The 20,727-nt window shown below is 49.5% G+C and overlaps 1 protein-coding gene across 1 annotated transcript; it reads right to left on the bottom strand.

Annotated features, from left to right (window-relative positions):
* Positions 1 to 13,270: 13,270 nt before the first annotated feature.
* LOC117888900 (C-X-C chemokine receptor type 3-2-like) lies at positions 13,271 to 18,811 on the bottom strand. Its single transcript, XM_034792689.1, has 2 exons — positions 18,725 to 18,811; positions 13,271 to 15,706 (listed from the first exon to the last, which is right to left on the bottom strand). Exons 1-2 carry the CDS (start codon positions 18,800 to 18,802, stop codon positions 14,639 to 14,641), a joined length of 1,146 nt encoding a protein of 381 aa, XP_034648580.1. The 5' UTR covers positions 18,803 to 18,811; the 3' UTR covers positions 13,271 to 14,638.
* Positions 18,812 to 20,727: the final 1,916 nt, after the last annotated feature.

The following is a 20,727-nucleotide window of genomic DNA, read 5'->3' as shown; positions in this document are numbered from 1 at the left end:
TTCCTTGGCAATTTATCAATAAAATCAATTTGAACCCTGTGCCATGGCCCAAGCCTTTGTTGGTGCTTCCTGGGTTGCTAGCGCGGAGGATGAGCCTTGTCCTGAGCACACTGCGCACAATTTCGCATCCATGTTTTAACATCATCTTCCATACACTCCCATTCTGCTACTTACTGTAGCCTACTTAAAGTCCCTTCCACTCCTTCATGCATAAACTGGTGGGCTACATTAACCCCTGGTCTACACTACGAGTTTAGGTCAATTTAGCAGCATTAGATCGATTTAATCCTGCACCCATCCACATGACGAAGCCCTTTTTGTTGACTTAAAGGACTCTTAAAATCGATTTCGGTACTCCTCCCCGACGAGGGGATTAGCGCTGAAATCAACCTTGCTGGGTCGAATTTGGGGTAGTGTGGCCGCAATTCAACGGTATTGGCCTCCGGGAGCTATCCCAGAGTGCTCTATTGTGACTGCTCTGGACAGCACTCTCAACTCCAATGCACTGGCCAGGTAGACAGGAAAAGCCCCGTGAACTTTTGAATTTAATTTGCTGTTTGGCCAGCATGGCGAGCTGATCAGCACAGGTGAACATGCAGTCCCAGAATTGCAAAAGAGCTCCAGCCTGGACCGAACGGGAGGTACTGGATCTGATCGCTGTTTGGGGAGACGAATCTGTGCTATCAGAACTCTGTTCCAAAAGACGAGATGCCCAAATATTTGAAAAAAATCTCCAAGAACATGAAGGACAGAGGCTATAACAGGAACCCGCAGCAGTGCTGCATGAAACTTAAGGAGCTCAGGCAAGCCTACCAAAGAACCAGAGAGGCAAATGGCCGCTCTGGGTCAGAGCCCCAGACATGCTGCTTATATGATGAGCTGCATGCCATTCTAGGGTGCGCCCCTACAACTACCCCACCCCTGTGTGTGGACTCCGTCAATGGATTCTCACGCAACAGGAATGCGGATTTTGGGGATGAGGAAGATAGCACCCAGCATGCAAGAGGAGAAAACGTTTTCCCCGACAGCCAGGAACTGTTTATCACCCTGGACCCAGTACCCTCCCAACCCACCCAAGGCGGGCTCACTGACCTTGAAGGCAGAGAAGGGACCTCTGGTGAGTGTACCTTTGTAAATATTGTACATGGTTTAAAAGCAAACATGTTTAATGATTAATTTGCCCTGAACACTTGGGATGCATTCGTGGCCAGTACAGCTACTGGAAAAGTCTGTTAACGTGTATGGGGATGGAACGCAAATCCTCCAGGGACATCTCAGTGAAGCTCTCCTGGATGTACTCCCAAAGCCTTTGCAAAAGGTTTCTGAGGAGGGCCGCCTTATTCCATCCTCCATGGTAGGACACTTTACCATGCCAGGCCAGTAGCACATAGTCTGGAATCATTGCATAACAAAGCATGGCAGTGTATGGTCCCGGTGGTTGCTGGCATTCAAGCAACATCTGTTCTTTATCTCTCTGTGTTATCCTCAGGCGAGTGATATCATTCATGGTCACCTGGTTGAAATAGGGGAATTTTATTAAGGGGACATTCAGAGGTGGCTGTTCCTGCTGGGCTGTTTGCCTGTGGCTGAACAGAAATCATCCCCGCTGTGCGCCACGCGGTGGAGGGAGGGGTGAAGCGATCATCCCAGAGAATAGGGGGTGTGTGTGTGTGGGGGGGGGTTAGTTGAGTTTGTGCTGCACATTAACCCGAAAACCACAGCCCCTTCTTTTAAATGGCCAACCCAATGGGTGCTTGGTATGGGAGATGAGGGCACTGCTGTTTGAAACCATGTAATGTTAACAGCTTGGTTCACCGTGAAAGAGGCTACCTATTGTTCTCTAAAATGTGTCTTTTAAAATACTAGTCTCCCTTTTTTCCTCCCGCAGCTGCAAATGTTTCAACGCTCCCCGTATCATCTGTGTCCCAGAGGCCGGCTAAGATTAGAAGGCAAAAAAACCACACTCGTGATGAAATGTTCTCTGAGCTCACGCAGTCCTCCCACACTGAAAGAGCCCAGCAGAATGCATGGAGGCAGACACTGTCAGAGTGCAGGAAAGTACTAAATGAATGCGAGGACATGTGGCGGGATTGAGATGATAGGTGGCATCAGTGTGATGAGAGGAGGCAGGATGCAATGCTGAGGCTACTAGAAGATCAAACTGATATTCTCTGGCGTATTGTTGAGGTGCAGGAAAGGCAGCAGGAGCTCAGACCGCTGCTGCAGCCCCTGTGTAACCGCTTGCCCTCCTCCCCAAGCTCCATAGCCTCCTCACCCAGATGCTCAAGAATGCAGTGGCGGGGGGCCTCCGGGCACCCAACCACTCCACCCCAAAGGACTGCCCAAGCAACAAAAGGCTGGCATTCAATAAGTTTTGAAGTGCAATGTGGCCTTGTCCTTGCCTCCTCCACCACCCCACCCGGTGCTTCCATCCTCCCCCACCCCTCCTGGGCTACTTTGGCAGTTATCCCCCCATTTGTGTGATGAAGTAATAAAGAATGCATGAATTTGAAACAACAATGACTTTATTGCCTCTGCAAGCGGTGATCAAAGGGGGGAGGGGAGGGTGGTTGGCTTATAGGGAAGTAGAGTGAACCAAGCGGGCGGGTTTTCATCAAAGATAAACAAACAGAACTTTCACACAGTAGCCTGGCCAATCATGAAACTGGTTTTCAAAGCCCTGCTGTGCTCTTCTAACCACTCTGGTGTCTGGCTGTGCATAATCAGCGGCCAGGCGATTTGCCTCAACCTCCCACCCTGCCATAAACATCTTCCCCTTACTCTCACAGATATTGTGGAGCACACAGCAAGCGGTAATAACAATGGGGACATTGGTTTTGCTGAGGTCTAACCAAGTCAGTAAACTGCACTAGCGCGCTTTTAAACGTCCAAAGGCACATTTTACCACTATTCTGCACTTGCTCAGCCTGTAGTTCAACAGCTCCTGACTCCTGTCCAGGCTGCCTGTGTACAGCTTCATGAGCCATGGCATTAAGGGGTAGGCTGGGTCCCCAAGAATAACTATTGGCATTTCAACATCCCCAACGGTTATTTTCTGGTCTGGGAAGTAAATCCCTTGCTGCAACCGTTCAAACAGATTAATGTTCCTGAAGACGCGAACGTCATGAACCCTTCCCGGCCAGCCCACGTTGATGTTGGTGAAACGTCCCTTGTGATCCACCAGTGCTTGCTGCACCATTGAAAAGTACCCCTTGCAGTTTATGTACTGGCTGCCCTGGTGCTCCGGTGCCAAGATAGGGATATGGGTTCCATCTATCACCCCACCACAGTTAGGGAATCCCATTGCAGCAAAGCCATCTACTATGACCTGCACATTTCCCAGAGTCATCACCTTTCGTAGCAGCAGCTCAGTGATTGCTTTGGCTACTTGCATCACAGCAGCCCCCACAGTAGATTTGCCCACTCCAAATTGATTCCCGACTGACCGGTTGCTGTCTGGCATTGCAAGCTTCCACAGGGCTATCGCCACTTGCTTCTCAACTGTGAGGGCTGCTCTCATCTTGGTATTCTTGTGCTTCAGGGCAGGGGAAATCAAGTCACAAAGTTCCATGGAAGTGCCCTTACGCATGTGAAAATTTTGCAGCCACTGGGAATTGTCCCTCACCCACAACACTATGCGGTCCCACCAGTCTGTGCTTGTTTCCTGGGCCCAGAATCAGCGTTCCACAGCTAGAACCTGCCCCATTAACAACATGATCTCCAAACCACCGGGGCCCGCGCTTTGAGAGAATTCTGTGTCCATGTCCTCATCACGCTTGTTGCCACGCTGCTGTCACTGCCTCCTCCTCGCCTGGTTTTCCAGGTTCTGGTTCAGCATAAACTGCACGATAATGCATGAGGTGTTTACAGTGTTCATGACTGCTGCATTGAGCTGAGCGGGCTCCATGCTTGCCGCGGTATGGCGTGTGCACTGAAAAATGGCGCGAAACGATTGTCTGCCCTAACCCTAACAGGTAGGGAGGAGCCGGGTTCCGTTGGTCGTGACACAATGCTACGGGGAAGTCTTGGCAGGACGAACCCAAAGTTTCATGGCAAGGCAACCTCTTTATATAGTGATCTTCCTTCATTGGGACCAATGAGTTTTGCACTGTCATGCTATAATCAATTGTTGTTTGACGAGTGCTTGTTTTCTTAAATTGTTCTTCTCATCCTTTATTTTGTTTTTTCATCAAGTCCCTCGGGGAGTTACCCCATGCTGGTTTTGATCACAGCTATCTTGTCCCCATTAATAGGTGCCTGTCTCATCTTTAGAGTTGTCGATCTGGCCTCCTCTGACATTTCTATACGGGTGTGTTGCAGCCTACTGGCGCCCTTACGTCTGTCTTCGGTTCCTCCCTAGCACATCTGGTTCAGCGATAGGGTGACCAGACAGCAAGTATGAAAAATCGGGACAGGGTATGGGGGGTAATAGGAGCCTATATAAGAAAAAGACCCAAAAATCGGTACTGTCCCTATAAAATCGGGACATCTGGTCACCCTATTCAGCGATAGCCTTCACACTTATCTCTTAACGCACACATTCCTCATTCACACACAGAACAGAATTGATTTAAACAGAGCATTTTGAACAGGAAACAATCATGGCATTCTTTTACTTATTCTAAAATGCTAAACCTACAACAAAGTGGTGACCCTAAAGGTCTGTCACTGCCTTGAAATCATCCCAGACACACAGAAATTCTGGCTCATGCATCTCTACCAATGGCACATTAGGCCAATCCTTTCTGCTATTCAAAAGGGGTGGCCAGCAAGATATGGTCAAATCATACATCAATATATTTAATGCATGCTATATTATTGTCTCATTATTCTTTATCCTTCATTCTAAGTCAAACAAACATAAAATCCTACTACTACATAGGTAGATTGGTGGGATGGTATGGGGATGGGGGACGAGGGGGGGGATAGGTAGATTGGTGGGATGGGATGGGGATGGGGGATGAGGGGGGGGGGGATAGGTAGATTGGTGGGATGGGATGGGGATGGGGGACGAGGAGGGGGATAGGTAGATTGGTGAGAAGGGATGGGGGGGTTGATCATTACCTGTTAGATTCACTCCCTCTGGGGCACTTGGCATTGGCCACTGTCGGTAGACAGGATATTGGGCTGGATGGACCTTTGGTCTGCCCCAGTCTGCCCGTTCTTATGCTGGGGGATGAGGGAGGGATAGGCAGATTGGTGGGGGGAATGGGGATGGAGGTGATGGGGGAGATTGGGGGGATGTGGAGGGGGGAATAGGTAGATGGGTGGGAGGGATGGGAGGTTCAGGAGGTCATGGGGAGGGATGGGGAAGTAGGGTAACTGGATTGTGTGGTGTGATGGACGGGATGCTCATCGGTGCCATCTGTAGGCCGGGCTGTGTTATTGGTAACACACTGTGCTTCCCTGCATTGCAGCTGCTGTTGTGTGTCAGCTTGGAGATCTCTGTGGCTTTGCCTGTTGTGGGGTGGGGCAGGTGTATGTATGAGTTGATGGAGAGCTCTGTAGCTCCCTTGGGCTGGCGGCAGGTCGCTGCTGTGAGCCTGGGAAAGGGCCACAACCTTGGTTATAAAAACAGATGCCAAGGAGCCATTGCTCAGCATGGAGAGGCCTGGTTCATGGCCTATCTCTAGAGCTTTTCCACATGTGCTGTTTGCACAAGGGCTCCCTCTGTTTAGTGCTAAGGGGCAGTTACTAATCCTGGTGCTTAGCCCAGCTCCCTGGTGCTTGTTTATTGGGCTGTGATCAGCCGATTCCTGGGCCGGCTCTTGAGAACTGAACAAGAGGCAATCGCTGCTGAAGGGAGCCAGGCTCTCACCAGGGCATGAGGGGCAGAGGTGCTGGATCTGTGGGTGCCTCACTGGGTCTGCTACCTGCTGCGCCTGCTCTTCTGCTGCCCTAGCTCCGTGAGCCCCATCAGCATCGCTGGGGGGTGAGGTGGCAGGGGCAGCCTGTAGTGTCTGTGATGCCTGGGGGTATGTGTGGAAGGGGCGGTTGTTCCACAGGCGGCAGGGTGGGCCTGTGCTCACCGTGGTGGGTGTGAGGAGAGGGGCTATTGGAAGGTGTTGCTGTTTTACATGCATTCTGTGGATGATTGTGGGGTTTTTATTGGTGCCTCTAAATCCCTCGGTTTTTGGCTCTTGGACTGTCTAGCTCCATCCCAGTCTTGGTTGCAAACCCCCCCTCCCATCTCTTTCCCATCCCCAGCTTTGGGCTGCTGTTTTCATTTACTACGAGGTAGCTATGCAGCAGGATGCAGAGCTGCATCGTACTCTGGGTATTTTCTTGCTCTCCTGCAGTTTCCCCCATTATTCACCGGCTCCCAGGCAAGCCCCATTCTGGCCTCCCTCTCCCCTGGCTATGGGATATTCCACACCCCTCTAGCATTCTGAGGCCGATTGTCACCATGTCCCCTAAGGCAGTGAGCAGTGGCTCTAACTCCACAGCGGTGCATGAGAGTGCAGGGGGGTGTAACCCTCAGCTGTCTTATCCCAGAATCAGGGCATGTGGCAGCTGGCTGGTTACCTGGGACCTGCTGGAGGGGGTACTGTGCCAGGGTTCACGATGGGAGTTTCTCCATCCAAGAATCTCAACCTACCAGGCCTCTCTGAAGCCAGAAAATCTCCCTGACCCTTGGCCTGCGCCCAGCCTGCCTTTGGATCTTTGAGGCCCTGGGAGATGGAGTGAGGAGAGGAGACGGGTTGGAGAGAGGCTGCAGTGGAAGGGGCTAGGAGGCAGAGAGCCCGGTGGGTGACTGGGGTGGGGTGTGGATGAGTGTTATGCTTATAAGAAGCACACGGGATCTTTTTCAGGGGAAAAGGCAATATGCCGTGTTTATTGGAGATACAACAATTAGCATATGCATTCAATCACACGCACACGTTGTCCTGCCAGTTGATATAGTTACCAGTCCAGAGTCCAGATCAATCTAGTGGCCAGCTAGGTTGATCACGGATAGAGAGGACCCAGGTTCTGTTGGTCGTGAAATGATGCTCTGGGGAAGTCTTGGCAGGATGAACCCAAAGTTTCATGGCAAAGCAACCTGTTTATATAGTGATTATATAGTTTATTATGAGTCAACAGTGTGCCCTTGTTGCCAAGAAGGCTAACAGCATTTTGGGCTGTATAAGTAGGGGCATTGCCAGCAGATCGAGGGACGTGATCATTCCCCTCTATTCGACATTGGCGAGGCCTCATCTGGAGTACTGTGTCGGAGAATAACAGAGTTCTCACTTTTTGTTTGGGTACCAATTGCATAGAGGGAGAGAGCTAAACAGGTCTCTCAACAGGTAAACAATTACAGCAAGCATTTATACTTTTGTTACAGACAATAATGAGCAACAGCTGCATTTTGTTTATACATAGGTCATTCTGATATCTTGTTTTGCTCACTAATGTAGACTCTTAGTCTACATTCCATATTATCTACACAAGGTCGCAACAACTTCTCACACAGTTCTTTCCCAGTCGCCTCACACATTCCTCGCTTCTACAAATCTTGCGTTATTAGGGTTACAGTTAGCCTGACTCTTGCTAACAAACTGTCATGCATTGCAATCCCCTTCCTGTCAGTTCTTTTTCTGCTTCCACAACTGTGTCCAGTTTTGGGCCCCACACTACAAGAAGGATGTGGAAAAATTGGAAAGAGTCCAGCAGAGGGCAACAAAAATGATTAGGGGTCTGGAGCACATGACTTATGAGGAGAGGCTGAGGGAACTGGGATTGTTTAGTCTGCAGAAGAGAAGAATGAGGGGGGATTTGATAGCTGCTTTCAACTACCTGAAGGGGGGTTCCAAAGAGGATGGATCTAGACTGTTCTCAGTGGTAGCAGATGACAGAACAAGGAGTAATGGTCTCAAGTTGCAGTGGGAGAGGTTTAGGTTGGATATTAGGAAAAACTTTTTCACTAGGAGAGTGGTGAAGCACTGGAATGGGCAGGGCCGGCTCTGGCTTTTTTGCTGCCCTAGGCAAAAAAGCCACCCACCGCCCGCGCCCCACAGCGCGGCAGGGGAGGGCGCCGAGCCCGGCCGCGGGCCCGCAATCCCTGACCAGCTGGAGCGCTGGGAGCAGGGCGGAGAGCCCGGCCGGGGCTCTACACTCTCCCCAGCGGCCAGAGCTCTGGGGGGGAGGGTGGAGAGCCCCCGGCGGCCAGAGCACCGGGAGGAGGGCGGCCAGAGCGCCGGGAGGAGGGCGGAGAGCCCAGCTGGGGCTCTCCGCTCTCCCCGATGGCCAGAGCACCGGTGGGAGGGCGGAGAGCCCCCGGTGGCCAGAGCGCCGGGAGGAGGGCGGAGAGCCCGGCCGGGGCTCTCCGCTCTCCCCGGCGGCCAGAGTGCCGGGGGGAGGGCGGAGAGCCCCCGGCGGCCAGAGCGCTGGGGGGAGGGCAGCGAGCCCAGTCGCGGACCCGTTCTCGGGCCGGAGCGCCCCGCCGCGCTGCCCCCCTCCAGGCGCTGCCCCAAGCACATGCTTAGTGGGCTGGTGCCTGGAGCCGGCCCTGGGAATGGGTTACCTAGGGAGGTGGTGAATCTCTTTCCTTAGAGGTTTTTAAGGTCAGGCTTGACAAAGCCCTGGCTGGGATGATTTAGTTGGGGATTGGTCTGGCTTTGAGTAGGGGGTTGGACTAGATTACCTCCTGAAGTCCCTTTCAACCCTGATATTCTATGATTCTATGTTCTTCCTTCATTGAGACCAATGACTTTTGCACCATCATGCTGTAATCAATTGCCATTTGAGGAGTGCTTGTTTTCTTAGATTGTTCTTCTCATCCCTTATCTTGTTCTTTCATCAGTCTCTCAGGGTCAGGGAGTTACCCCAGGCTGGTTTCAATCACAGCTATCTCGTCCCCATTGATGGGTGCCTGCCACATCTTTTAGAGTCGTCAATCTGCCCTCCTCTGACATCTCAATAGGGGCGTGTTGCAATCTCCTGGCGCCTTTACGTCCGTCCTCGATTCCTCCCTAGAACATCTGGTCCGGTGATGGCCTTCACACTTCTCTTCTAACACACACATTCCTCATTCACACACAAAACAGGATTTATTTATACAAAGCATTTGAACAGGAACATCAAGTTGCAAAGCAAAAGAAAACAATCATTGCATTCTTTTACTTATTTCAAAAACGCTAAACCTACAACAAAGTGGTGACGCTAAAGGTCTGTCACTGACTTGAAATCAGCTTCAGACACAAGATTCTGGCTGATGTAGCTTTACCAATGGCACACTAGGCCATTCCTTTCTGCTTTCAGAAAGGGTGGCTGGCAGGATATGGTCAAATCATACATCAATACATTTAATGCATGTTACATTATTATTCTTTATCCTTTAGCCTAAATTATACAAAATACAAACATAAAATCCTACTACTACATATTCCTCTTTTGACCCCTCAAGAACAATTCTTGAGTGGGTCATATTTTATACAACTGTTTCATAGCAATATACTGAGAGGCCATTTGAGCTTGTGGTTGTAATTTAACAAACATTTTTTTGTCCAACAACACATTCCTAGCAAGCAAACACAGGACGATAATAACACAACTAGCAATGGGTGAAACATGATAGACAATATGCCCTAAGAGGTTGGGGACCAGCCTGTAAAAATGTCATACCAGTGATAGGCTGTCATTTCTTTTTCAGACCTAGCAATTTTTAGCATGTCTCCATTTGCATGTAATATTTGAATCACACGCTTCCCTATATCCCTCTGTGTCTGTTGTAAAAACGAAGTCACCTTTGTTTCTGACAAGTGATCAGTTAAATCGTGCCAATCCAGACCAAGGGTAACAGAGAGATTAACCAGGGTAGCAGTTATAATGCTCTGTGCTTTTTCTATCTTTGGTAAATAGTACGTGTGATTGCTAGTATATAATATGCTGGCATTACATCTACATTCATCCACTGGGGGTTGACTGATACTTGCATCATCCCAAAATACTGTTTCCCATCATGTAACACATACACATTGTCTGTTGTACAAAATACGCGTCACATTTTCTAGTTCATCCCACACACATGTTCCCAATGTTTTATCCCTACTACATGGTTCTGTGGTGACCGTTAGGGACAAGCACACCTATTTCTGAGGGCTCCACTCCGTACACTCTCGGGTATCCAATAATTTCTCCTCTTACCAAGCCCACTGACCCATAACCCGGGGTAGCCAAAAGGATCCCATGGTCAATTTTGGGAGCGGGCTCACTTTCCATGTTTCTGTCTCCACACACTGTCGGTGAGCAGTTTTAACAATAATTTCACCTAATAGCCAATCAGGCTTAAACATGCTGGAAACATATTGCATCCATTCATATTTGTAGGTGTCGAACAAGGACCTCTTCCGTTGCTTTAAAAGATGTGTTAATACCCTAACATTCCCAGAAAGTACCCAAAGCATTTCGTGTTCAAGTGACGCTAAACGAAGAATTTGCATCTCAGTACATCCTTAATGGCCAAGGCAGTTTTATTCCCTAATTCTATTTGTTGTTTATATAGCAGCCAGGAGGTGGTGTTCAACCACTGCCATATATTCCATGTTGCTTTTAGGTTTCCCAGACCTATTTGTACCAAGTCCACAGTAGTATCTGCCTGCTTGTGAATGAGACTATCTTGCAGTTGTGACAAGGAACTTAACTTATTCTTAATTACCTCCAGGTCTACAGTATTCATAATCCCTGCTCCAAAACCAATCCCTCCTAATATGGTGTGTGCTATCTGAGGATGTTTCCCTGTTAACAGACTGGCATTCCTTGACCTCCGCCCTTCTGCAACATTGGTCTCTGTAAATACAGTTAAAATGCTTATTAATCTTTTTCTGCCTAATGCAGTAGGGTTTTTTGTGTATAACACAATACTCAACAATGCTAGCAACAAGACAAACAACACAAAACAAAACATAAAACACAAACCACAATTTTTGTCGCAAAAGTAGATTCATGGCATTCTGGGTTGCTCTTCGGATGGTGCCAGTTTTTCCTGAAGTTCTGAAAGACAAAAAGAACATTTTTCTACCCCTTTTGGGGTGGAAGATTATTGCTTAAAATATCCCTTCCTTTTACAAATACCCTTGTTGATTGCAGGCAAAACAGAGGAATTAGCCCCATACTTTCTTGTGCTTTTGTTCTATAGGGAGGCCAGGTTTCAATGGTTTTTAGCCTTTAAGGGTTGAGGGGAAATTATCTCACTGTTCAGTTATTACATTCATGAGGTGGTATACCTCAGTTTTTCTTCTTATACAGCAGACCAAGTTGTAACATTTTTTCTGCTGTGCTAAGCATTAAGTTTATTCACAGGTAATAGCTGAGAAGCATCATTACCATATGACCTTAAAGGTTTTTTCCAAAAATCATACACACTATACATTGTTACAGAGGTACTTATTAACATTAAGTTTATCCCAATGTTTAATATTAACATCAAATCTATTAAAAGTATGTTGTTATACACCTCTACCCCGATATAACGCTGTCCTCGGGACCCAAAAATTCTTACCGCGTTATAGATGAAACCGCATTATATCGAACTTGCTTTGATCCGCCAGAGTGCGCAGCCCCGCCCCCCCGGAGCACTGTTTTATCGCGTTTATATCCGAATTCGTGTTGTATCGGATCACGTTATATTGGGGTAGAGGTGTACCATGTTTTTTATTTCGACAATTTGTTTTTGAGGCCAGTGTGTTCAATGTTCTCTTGAAATTTTTTGCATAGGCTTTTTAACTTAATTCTATCCTTGGGGTTTTGGTGAATTAAAAAGTAGGGATGTCATGCATATAAGCAGACCCCTTTTGTACCTATCTTTAGATTGCAGCACTGCATACACAAAAAAAAGTGTGTGTGTGTGTATGTATGTATGTATGTATTGTGACAGACCCAGACCAGTGGGGACAGGAGTCTGGTAGAAGGCAAATATACTGGTCACTGGATGAGTAGTTTTCTGTTCCCTGAGTGACCAGAGCAGGGGCTGCACTAGAGTAATCAGGAACCTGCTAGAATCAGTTAAGGCAGGCAGGCTAATTAGGACACCTGGAACCAATTAAGAAGAAGCTGCTAGAATCAATTAAGGCAGACTAATCAGGGCACCTGGGTTTTAAAAGGAGCTCACTTCAGTTTGTGGTGTGAGTGTGAGGAGCTGGGAGCAAGAGACGCAAGGAGCTGAGAGTGAGAGGGTGTGCTGCTGGAGGACCGAGGAGCACAAGCGTTATCAGACACCAGGAGGAAGGTCCTGTGGTGAGAATAAGGAAGGTGTTTGGAGGAGGCCATGGGGAAGTAGCCCAGGGAGTTGTAGCTGTCATGCAGCTGTTACAGGAGGCACTATAGACAGCTGCAGTCCACAGGGCCCTGGGCTGGAACCCGGAGTAGAGGGCGGGCCCAGGTTCACCCCAAACCTCCCAATTGACCTGGACTGTGGGTTCTTCCAGAGGGGAAGGTCTCTGGGCTGTTCCCCAACCCACATGGTGAATCTCTGAGGCAAGAAAATCCACCAATAAGCGCAGGACCCACCAAGATAGAGGAGGAGCTTTGTCACAATATATATATTGTGTCACAATAAGAGAGGGATATATATAAAATAACCTTATCCCTCTCTTATTCTTAGGTTTGACTCCTTTTTCCACCTTCCTATGGAGGGTCATAATTTGAGCCTTTTGGTTTCAGATAATTTGTTTGCTGACCAGGTCTGTCCTTTATCTGCGGCTCCTTTGTGCTGCCATTTATGGACTGTTCTCTCCTTCCTCTATCAGTTAGGTAATTTGCATCAACACAGACACATTCCGGCTTGCTTTTGGATCCAAAGCCATCAGCAGCTCAGAGACTCTGTCTTAAAAGGTTTCAGAGGGGTAGCCATGTTAGTCTGTATCAGCAGAAACAACAAGGAGTCCTTGTGGCACTTTAGAGACTAACACATTTATTTGGGCATAAGCTTTCGTGGGCTAAAACCCACTTCATCAGATGCATAGGGTGGAAAATACAGAGGTATAAATACACAGCACATGAAAAGATGGGAGTTGCCTTACCAAGTGGGGGGGTCAGTGCTAACAAGCCAATTCAATTAAGGTGGAAGTGTGCTATTCTCAACAGTTGACATTCTCTTACTTATTTCAAAATTCTAAACCTACAACAAGGTGGTGACCCTAAAGGTCTGTCACTGCCTTGAAAATTAGCTTCAGACACAAGATTCTGGCTGATGCATCTTTACCAATGGCACACTAGGCCATTCCTTTCTGCTTTCAGAAAGGGTGGCTGGCAGGATATGGTCAAATCATACATCAATACATTTAATGCATGCTACATTATTATTCTTTATCCTTCATTTTAATTATACAAAATACAAACATAAAATCCTACTACTACATGAGATCTGGGCTGGGAGAGGGAGGATTCTGTTCTTGTTGCAGAGGGACACGATGGAGCTCCCGTGGGGTGCAGAGTCTATGGCTGATGCTGTAGGCGTTGCTCCCCAGCATAACTAATGTGTTCAGGTACAGACACGTCTTGCAGCTGCAGCGGCTCCCCCAGACCTGCTCGCTGGGCCAAGCTCCCCTGGCTGAAAGGAGCTGGGAACTGGCCAGTCTGAGATGCCAACATGGGATGAGCACAGACTGGGAACCCCGATGCCCATGTATTCATGCAAGTCTTTGGTGGCTGCAGAGCTCTTTACCATCATGTGCTTTGCAGTAGGGTCGAGAAGCCTGGCTGGGTGGTGACAGGGCAGTCCCTGCCCCAGACTGCTCAGAGTCAACATGAGAATGCTCACTCTAAAAACTGTCCCAGCACCATTGGCTCCAGCATAGCAGAGTCTGTATCTTCAGCTTGGTAGCACGCCATGGCCTATGGTCACTGCTGCTGTGTTGTGCTGGCTGGGGATGGGCATGCTAGTCCCACTGCCCCCTGCTGGATGGGACTGGGTTGCTGGAGTGTGGGAGGATGTGTAATAGGGTGCGAGCCTAGTTGAGCTTTGCATTGTTGCGTAGAGGCCCAAGTCTGGCCCCCGTGCTGTACAGGGGTGCTGCAGTGAGGCAGCGTGGAATCATTCTGCGTGGTCAGAGCTGCTGCTGCACTCTGGTGCAGGGCATGGCCATTCTGGATGTTTCTGAACGCTGAGTTCCTGTGGTTTAACCTGCCGCACCTAGAGTGGCTGGGCCCTTACTGGCTTGGTCTCTGAGCTGAGAGGAGCCGTGTTCTCCAAGGGGTAGCTCTTTTGGCAGCTGATTCCCAAGCTCTCCATGCAAGGGCCCTGCAGTTGGAGCTGGTGGTTTGGTGTCTGTTAGTGCTTGGGCCCTTGGCCCCGGTTGCCAGCATGGAGCCAGACAGACAGATGAACCCTGGAGGGTAGATCCCAGTTGCTCCCAGTTGAATGTGCAGCAGGGCAGGATGTTACATCCTTGGCATTTTGTAACCAGCCTGGGGCTGTTGCAACACCCCCATCCTTTCTTGAAAGGGGCTGGTGGGGGGTGGGAACCACAGATGAAAGGGTCTCTCTGTGCAGGAGCCAGTTCTAGTGTCCCTGGGGGAGGGAGGGATAGGAATCTGGGCTGGGTGCAATGCACAGGGTGTGCAGTGTCCTCACTGGTGTCCCTGATTAGGATGATCCTGAGCAGAGAGGCCCTTTCCCAGCCTTTTGGAGCAGGGCACGCACTGTCCCCAGCCACTCTCACAGCATGACTGAGTAGCCATGGTCTGTGTCCCCCTCTGGGGTGCTGTGCACTGACGTTTCCCCTCTATGGTGGCTCTGCTCCCGGGTGGAGAGGATCTGTCTTTGGCTCGAGCTCTGTCTGTGGCGCTGGCCCTTCCAGCACAGCTTGGAGAGCTCCCTGCGGAATTTGATGCCAGCGAAGGCATAGACCAGGGGGTTGAGGCAGCAGTGCAGCAGGCCCAGCCCCTCGGTCACCAGCAGCCCGAAGTCCAACACCCGCTCCAGGGCGCAGTGGCGGCCAATGTAGCCCAGACGCTGCAGACTGTCCAGCAACAGGAAGACGTGGAAGGGGGCCCAGCAAAGCACGAAGACCGCCAGCAGCAGCAACACCAGCCACAGCGAGCGGGGCCTGGCCGGCAGCTGTGCCCGATGCAGTGTGCAGAAAATGCGGCCATAACAGAAGAGCATCACCAGCAGTGGCAACAGGAAGCCTAGGAAGAAGGAGGTGAGGTGCAGCACCACCCGCCAGGCCTGGGCCTCATGGGCTTTGAAGCCCCGGTGGCAGATGGAGGCCTGGCCCTGGGGCTGGAAGGGCACGGTGCGGAAGTGCAGCTCCGGGACAGAGAGGGCCAGGCAGATGGCCCAGAGGAGGGCGCAGGCCAGGTGCAGGTGCAGGGCTCGCAGGCGCCGGTACAGCTGCACGGCGTGCACGATGGCCAGATACCGGTCGATGCTGATGCCAGCGAGAAGCAGGATGCTGCTGTAGCTGTTTACTGCCGACAGCGCCCCCACCAATTTGCAGAGCACCTCCCCAAACACCCAGCCATGGGCAAACTGCGTAGCCCAGAAGGGCAGCCCTAGCACCAGCAGTATGTCAGCCAGCGCCAGCTGGAAGAGATACCGGTCAGCGAGGTGCCAGGGGCATCGTCGCCGCCCCAGCACCACCAGCACCAGCCCATTCCCTGCCAGCCCCACCACAAAGACCAGGGTGAAGACCGGGGGGACGAAGTACCGTCCAAACTCGCCGACCGCATCCAGCCTGCAGGGGGCAGTGTCCTCGCTGATGTTAGGATAGTTGCTGTAGTCCTGGGAGGGAGAGAGAGAGAGGAGGGCTTAGCGGGGATGCCAGAGAGAGACGCCAGTTTACATGCCATCCATAGCCTTTGTGACTGTGCTGGGCAGGGGCACCTGTGCTGACATCAGCATAACCTGGATTGGGGAATTAGAGGGGAATGACAGACATACCAGTGACATCACCTGCCAAACCTTGCTGAGCCATGTGGGGTGGGGCTCTCTGTGGAGAGTTGGCTGAATACTAATGATTTGGACCTGGTTGTGGCAAGGGGGCAGCTGGCAGCATTAGCAATCAAACATCATGATAGTCTCCTTGTTCCCTTGGCCTCCCCCATCTGTTACCTCAGTATTTGGGGGCAGGGACTCTTGTACAGCCCCCAGCACAATGAGGCTCCAGGCCCTGCATGGGCCCTGTCGGGGCCACACCCACAGAAATGGAAATAGATGATGGGTAGAAGTTTCAGACATTTCAGTTCCTTAGCCTCTTAAATCCCATTTTCAAGAGATGTGAGGATTTAGACCCTTGAAAATGGCACTTCAGTTCCTAAATCACTCAGGTGTTGGTGAAAGCTTTACCTATGGGTCATATGCTGCTGGTATTATGGTAGGGTCCCTATAGGATACATCTGCCCTTTGTTCCTACTGCTTTGAATGTGAAAACTCGGTGTGTTTCAGTTATTGTCCTGTTTAAAACATCTCTGGAGCTTTGCACAGTCATTTTGGCTTCGCAGTGCACATCTGTTGCCTTCTCATTCCGGCTGTAAGTGATGGGCCATAAATCATAGAATATCAGGGTTGGAAGGGACCTCAGGAGGTCATCTAGTCCAACCCCCTGCTCAAAGCAGGACCAATCCCCAACTAAATCATCCCAGCCAGGGCTTTGTCAAGCCTGACCTTAAAAACCTCTAAGGAAGGAGATTCCACCACCTCCCTAGGTAACCCATTCCAGTGCTTCACCACCCTCCTAGTGAAAAAGTTTTTCCTAATATCCAACCTAACCCCCCCCCCCACACTGCAACTTGAGACCATTACTCCTTGTTCTGTCATCTGCTACCATTGAGAACAGTCTAGATCCACCCTCTTTAGAACCCCCTTTCAGGTAGTTGAAAGCAGCTATCAAATCCCCCCTCATTCTTCTCTTCTGCAGACTAAACAATCCCAGTTCCCTCAGCCTCTCCTCATAAGTCATGTGCTCCAGCTCCCTAATCATTTTTGTTGCCCTCTGCTGGACTCTTTCCAAATCCTCCTTGTAGTGTGGGGCCCAAAACGGGACACAGTACTCCAGATGAGGCCTCACCAATGTCGAATAGAGGGGAACGATCACGTCCCTCGATCTGCTGGCAATGCCCCTACTTATACAGCCCAAAATGCCATTAGCCTTCTTGGCAACAAGGGCACACTGTTGACTCATATCCAGCTTCTCATCCACTGTAACCTCTAGGTCCTTTTCTGCAGAACTGCTTCCTAGCCATTCAGTCCCTAGTCTGTAACAGTGCATGGGATTCTTCTGTCCTAAGTGCAGGACTCTGCACTTGTCCTTGTTGACCCTCATCAGATTTCTTTTGGCCCAATCCTCTAATTTGTCTAGGTCCCTCTGTATCCTATCCCTACCTCCAAGGCCCCAAGGCCGTCTTTATCAGCTTCAAATGAGTAATGATCAATCTCATTCACTACGCAGCAGGAACGCACCTTCACTTACTATTAAACACATTAGGGTCAGGTTTGAAGAATGTAACCTGGAAGCCAGCCCCCGAACTCCCGGTTAGCCCAATTAGCATTCCCCAAAGGTTAAATATCACACTGGGGAAATGTGTCTAATACAAGGCCCCCCCAGTCAGAGTCTGGCCTCCGTGGCCATGGACCCCACGACACCGTCTGACTTCCTAGGTGAATGGCCATTACTAATGCCCTTAACCCTCCTGGTTCAGAAATGATACATTGGGATTCCAGCATTCTTTCTACCAGTGACCCTGTACAATTTAGACCAATGAATAACAGTGTCACCCCTGCCCTCTGACCTGGGATGCCCATTACACTCCAGCCTGCAAGTCACTCCCAGCTATGTCTGTGCATGCTGCAGCCAGCCAGCCACCCCTGGGCTCTCACCAGCCTTGGTTATAGAACCAGATCCCAACTCATTCCCAGATTTTCCTCTAGAAATCCAGCCCTCTCCTGGACAATGCAAGTATGTTAAGTCTGTTATTTCTTTAAGATAATCATATGCCAGCATATTATTTCAGAGTTCTTCAGACACTTCCATTTACAGCCACAGGCTTAGATAAAACAGTAAAAGAAATTTATTAACTATAAAGAGAGATTTTAAGTGAATACAAGTCATGAGGCATAAAAGTCAGAAATGGTTACAAGAAAAATAAAGATAAAATGCAACTGGTGCCTCATGTAACAAACTATGTTAAATTCAAAGCAAAGTTTTTCTCACCACGTGTCCTCAACACTCTTACTGACCAAACTTCTTAGACCAGGACTCCTTCTTCTGTTTAATGGCTTTTTCCTTTGTCCCTTGTGCAATGAATCAATGGACAGAGAGAGGGAGGAGGAGGTGTTTTGTGGTGTTTGTCCACCCTTTTAGAGTGTCAGCCCCCCTCTTGGAAAACATTTCCAGATGAGATTCAGAAGAGCGTGCCCTTATGTAAGGATGTTCTCTGCTGGTTTTCCCCCCTGTTTGAACTCTCTTTGTCTCCCTTTGTGCTTGATGACTCTGTTTACTGCTTATATGCAAATTAAGCACAGCACACATTCCTTTGTTTGAGATAAACCTCAGTTTGGAACACATGTTAATAACATCATACAGGGAAATCATATAACTTCACATCCAAGTTGCCACATACGTTTTATCAGGACAATAGTGACCAGAAAATTATGAGTTTTCAGATGATATCTTACAAGCCATACCTTGTACAAATATTATTACAATAGTGTATAGGGTATGGGCGCGGGGTACTTTCTGTCACAGACCCACAGCCTGTAACAAATTTATAGACAGTAAATTGAGCTCTGGAAGACACTTACCTCGTAATAATCGCCTGTGGTGCTGATCATGTTTCCAATGGACTTGATTCTGCTGCTGCCTAGACCCTCCCTGATCATGCACTGAAACTAAAGGTGAGACCTGTAGCAAAAAGCAGAACTGTCCAGCAAGTAATCTTGTAGCTAATAGAAAAGCTTCCGGTGATGAAAGAACTGTTTGTGTCAGGGAAAGAAACTACAGATAGGCAGAACCATGAGGCTGGGTACAGACTAGTAGAGCCCCGCTATTGCAAAGATTTTAGAGAATGCCTTCTGTCCCCCACAACTTTCACCAGCATCTGTGTGTCTGGTAAATGATTAAATCTCTGGTCCATGTGGGTGAGGTTGATTCCCAGAGTCCTGGCTGCCCCATGACTGTTCTAATGAAGGAATCTGTTTTTCCACGAAACTGGAAGTAGGATGTCTGCTTGGGGAATAAGATTTTTGGAGGAAGGGGTGGGGGACAGGAAAGCTTTAATTTGCAAGGCTGTACTAGGTGGAGGGGAGGAAAGATTTGATCTGGGGCATCTGTGCCTGAGGTGGCATGCGTTGAACAACAGGCCGTAACCTGTTCTCCCCAAGAAGCAGCCCCTTGTGCAGTTTGATGCACTCTGGGAACCCTGCTGCTCTGGTGGCAATGGGAACTGCAGCTGTGATTCCCGATGATGTGCGTCTCTGATGTGCTGCCAGCAGTTGTTTGTTTTCTTGTCTGAATGGGGCAGACGCCTCCATTGCAGGGCTGTGGAGCTAGAGGCATGGGCCACATCGCTGTCCTTAGGGCACATGAGGAAAGACTGGACCTTACTGATGATCATTCAATAGCAAGGGAGCAGGTCCCAAAATGGGATTTGCAGCATGCTGCCACTGGAGGTCTCTAGCGGGAATTCCTGAGCCATCAGTATAATATCACTCACCATTGACTGAACTGGCTTGGCTTTGCCTCAGGCCTGGTCTACACTACAAGTTTAGGTCGAATTTAGCAGCATTAAATCGAATTAAGCCTGGACACATCCACACGACAAAGCCCTTTTTTTCGACTTAAAGGGCCCTTTAAACCGGTTTCTTTAGTCCACCTCCAACGAGGAGATTAGCGCTGAAATCGGCCTTTGCGGGTCGGATTTGGGGTAGTGTGGACGGAATTCGACGTTATTGGCCTCCGGGAGCTATCCCACAGTGCTTCATTGTGACCGCTCTGGACAGCACTTTCAACTCAGATGCACTGACCAGGTAGACAGGAAAAGCCCCGCGAACTTTTGAATTTCATTTCCTATTTGCCCAGCGTGGAGAGCACAGGTGACCACGCAGAGCTCATCAGCACAGGTAACCGTGATGGAGTCCCAGGATCGCAAAAGAACTCCAGCATGGACCGAACGGGAGGTACGGGATCTGCTCGCCATATGGGGAGATGAATCAGTGCTAGCTGAACTCCGTAGCAATAAATGAAATGGCAAAATATTAGAAAAAGTCTCAAAGGCCATGAAGGACAGAGGCCATAACAGAGACGCACAGCAGTGCTGCGTGACAAGTAAGGAGCTAAGGCAAGCCTACCACAAAGCCAGAGAGGCAAACGGAAGGTCCGGGGTAGAGCCGCAGACATGCCGCTTCTACGCGGAGCTGCATGCCATGCAAGAGGTGCAGCCACCACTACCCCAACTGTGTTCTTTGACTCCGTCAATGGAGAATCACGCAACAGAGAAGCAGGTTCGGGGTACGAGGAAGATGATGATGAAGACAATGAAGATAGCTCACAGCAAGGAAGCGGAGAAACCACTTTCCCCAACAGCCAGGATATGTTTATCACCCTGGACCTGGAACCAGTAACCCCCGAACTCACCCAAGGCGCGCTCCCAGACCCTGAGGGCACACAAGGGACCTCTGGTGAGTGTACCTTTGTAAATATTACACATGGTTTAAAAGCAAGTGTGTTTAATGATTAATTTGCCCTGACAATCGCGGCCAGTACAGCTACTAGAAAAGTCTGTTAACGTGTATGGGGATGGAGCGGA

This window comes from Trachemys scripta, chromosome 16 (genome assembly GCF_013100865.1).
Source record: "Trachemys scripta elegans isolate TJP31775 chromosome 16, CAS_Tse_1.0, whole genome shotgun sequence".
Classification (NCBI taxonomy): domain Eukaryota; kingdom Metazoa; phylum Chordata; order Testudines; family Emydidae; genus Trachemys; species Trachemys scripta.
This window is presented reverse-complemented; position numbering and strand designations above follow the sequence as displayed.

Excerpts from the sequence above, each read along its gene's own strand:
- LOC117888900 (XM_034792689.1), bottom strand. The coding sequence starts at position 18,802 with ATGATCAGGGAGGGTCTAGGCAGCAGCAGAATCAAGTCCATTGGAAAC. Across the intron at positions 15,707-18,724 it reads CCACAGGCGATTATTACGAG|GACTACAGCAACTATCCTAA; the intron begins GTAAGTGTCTTC and ends TCTCCCTCCCAG.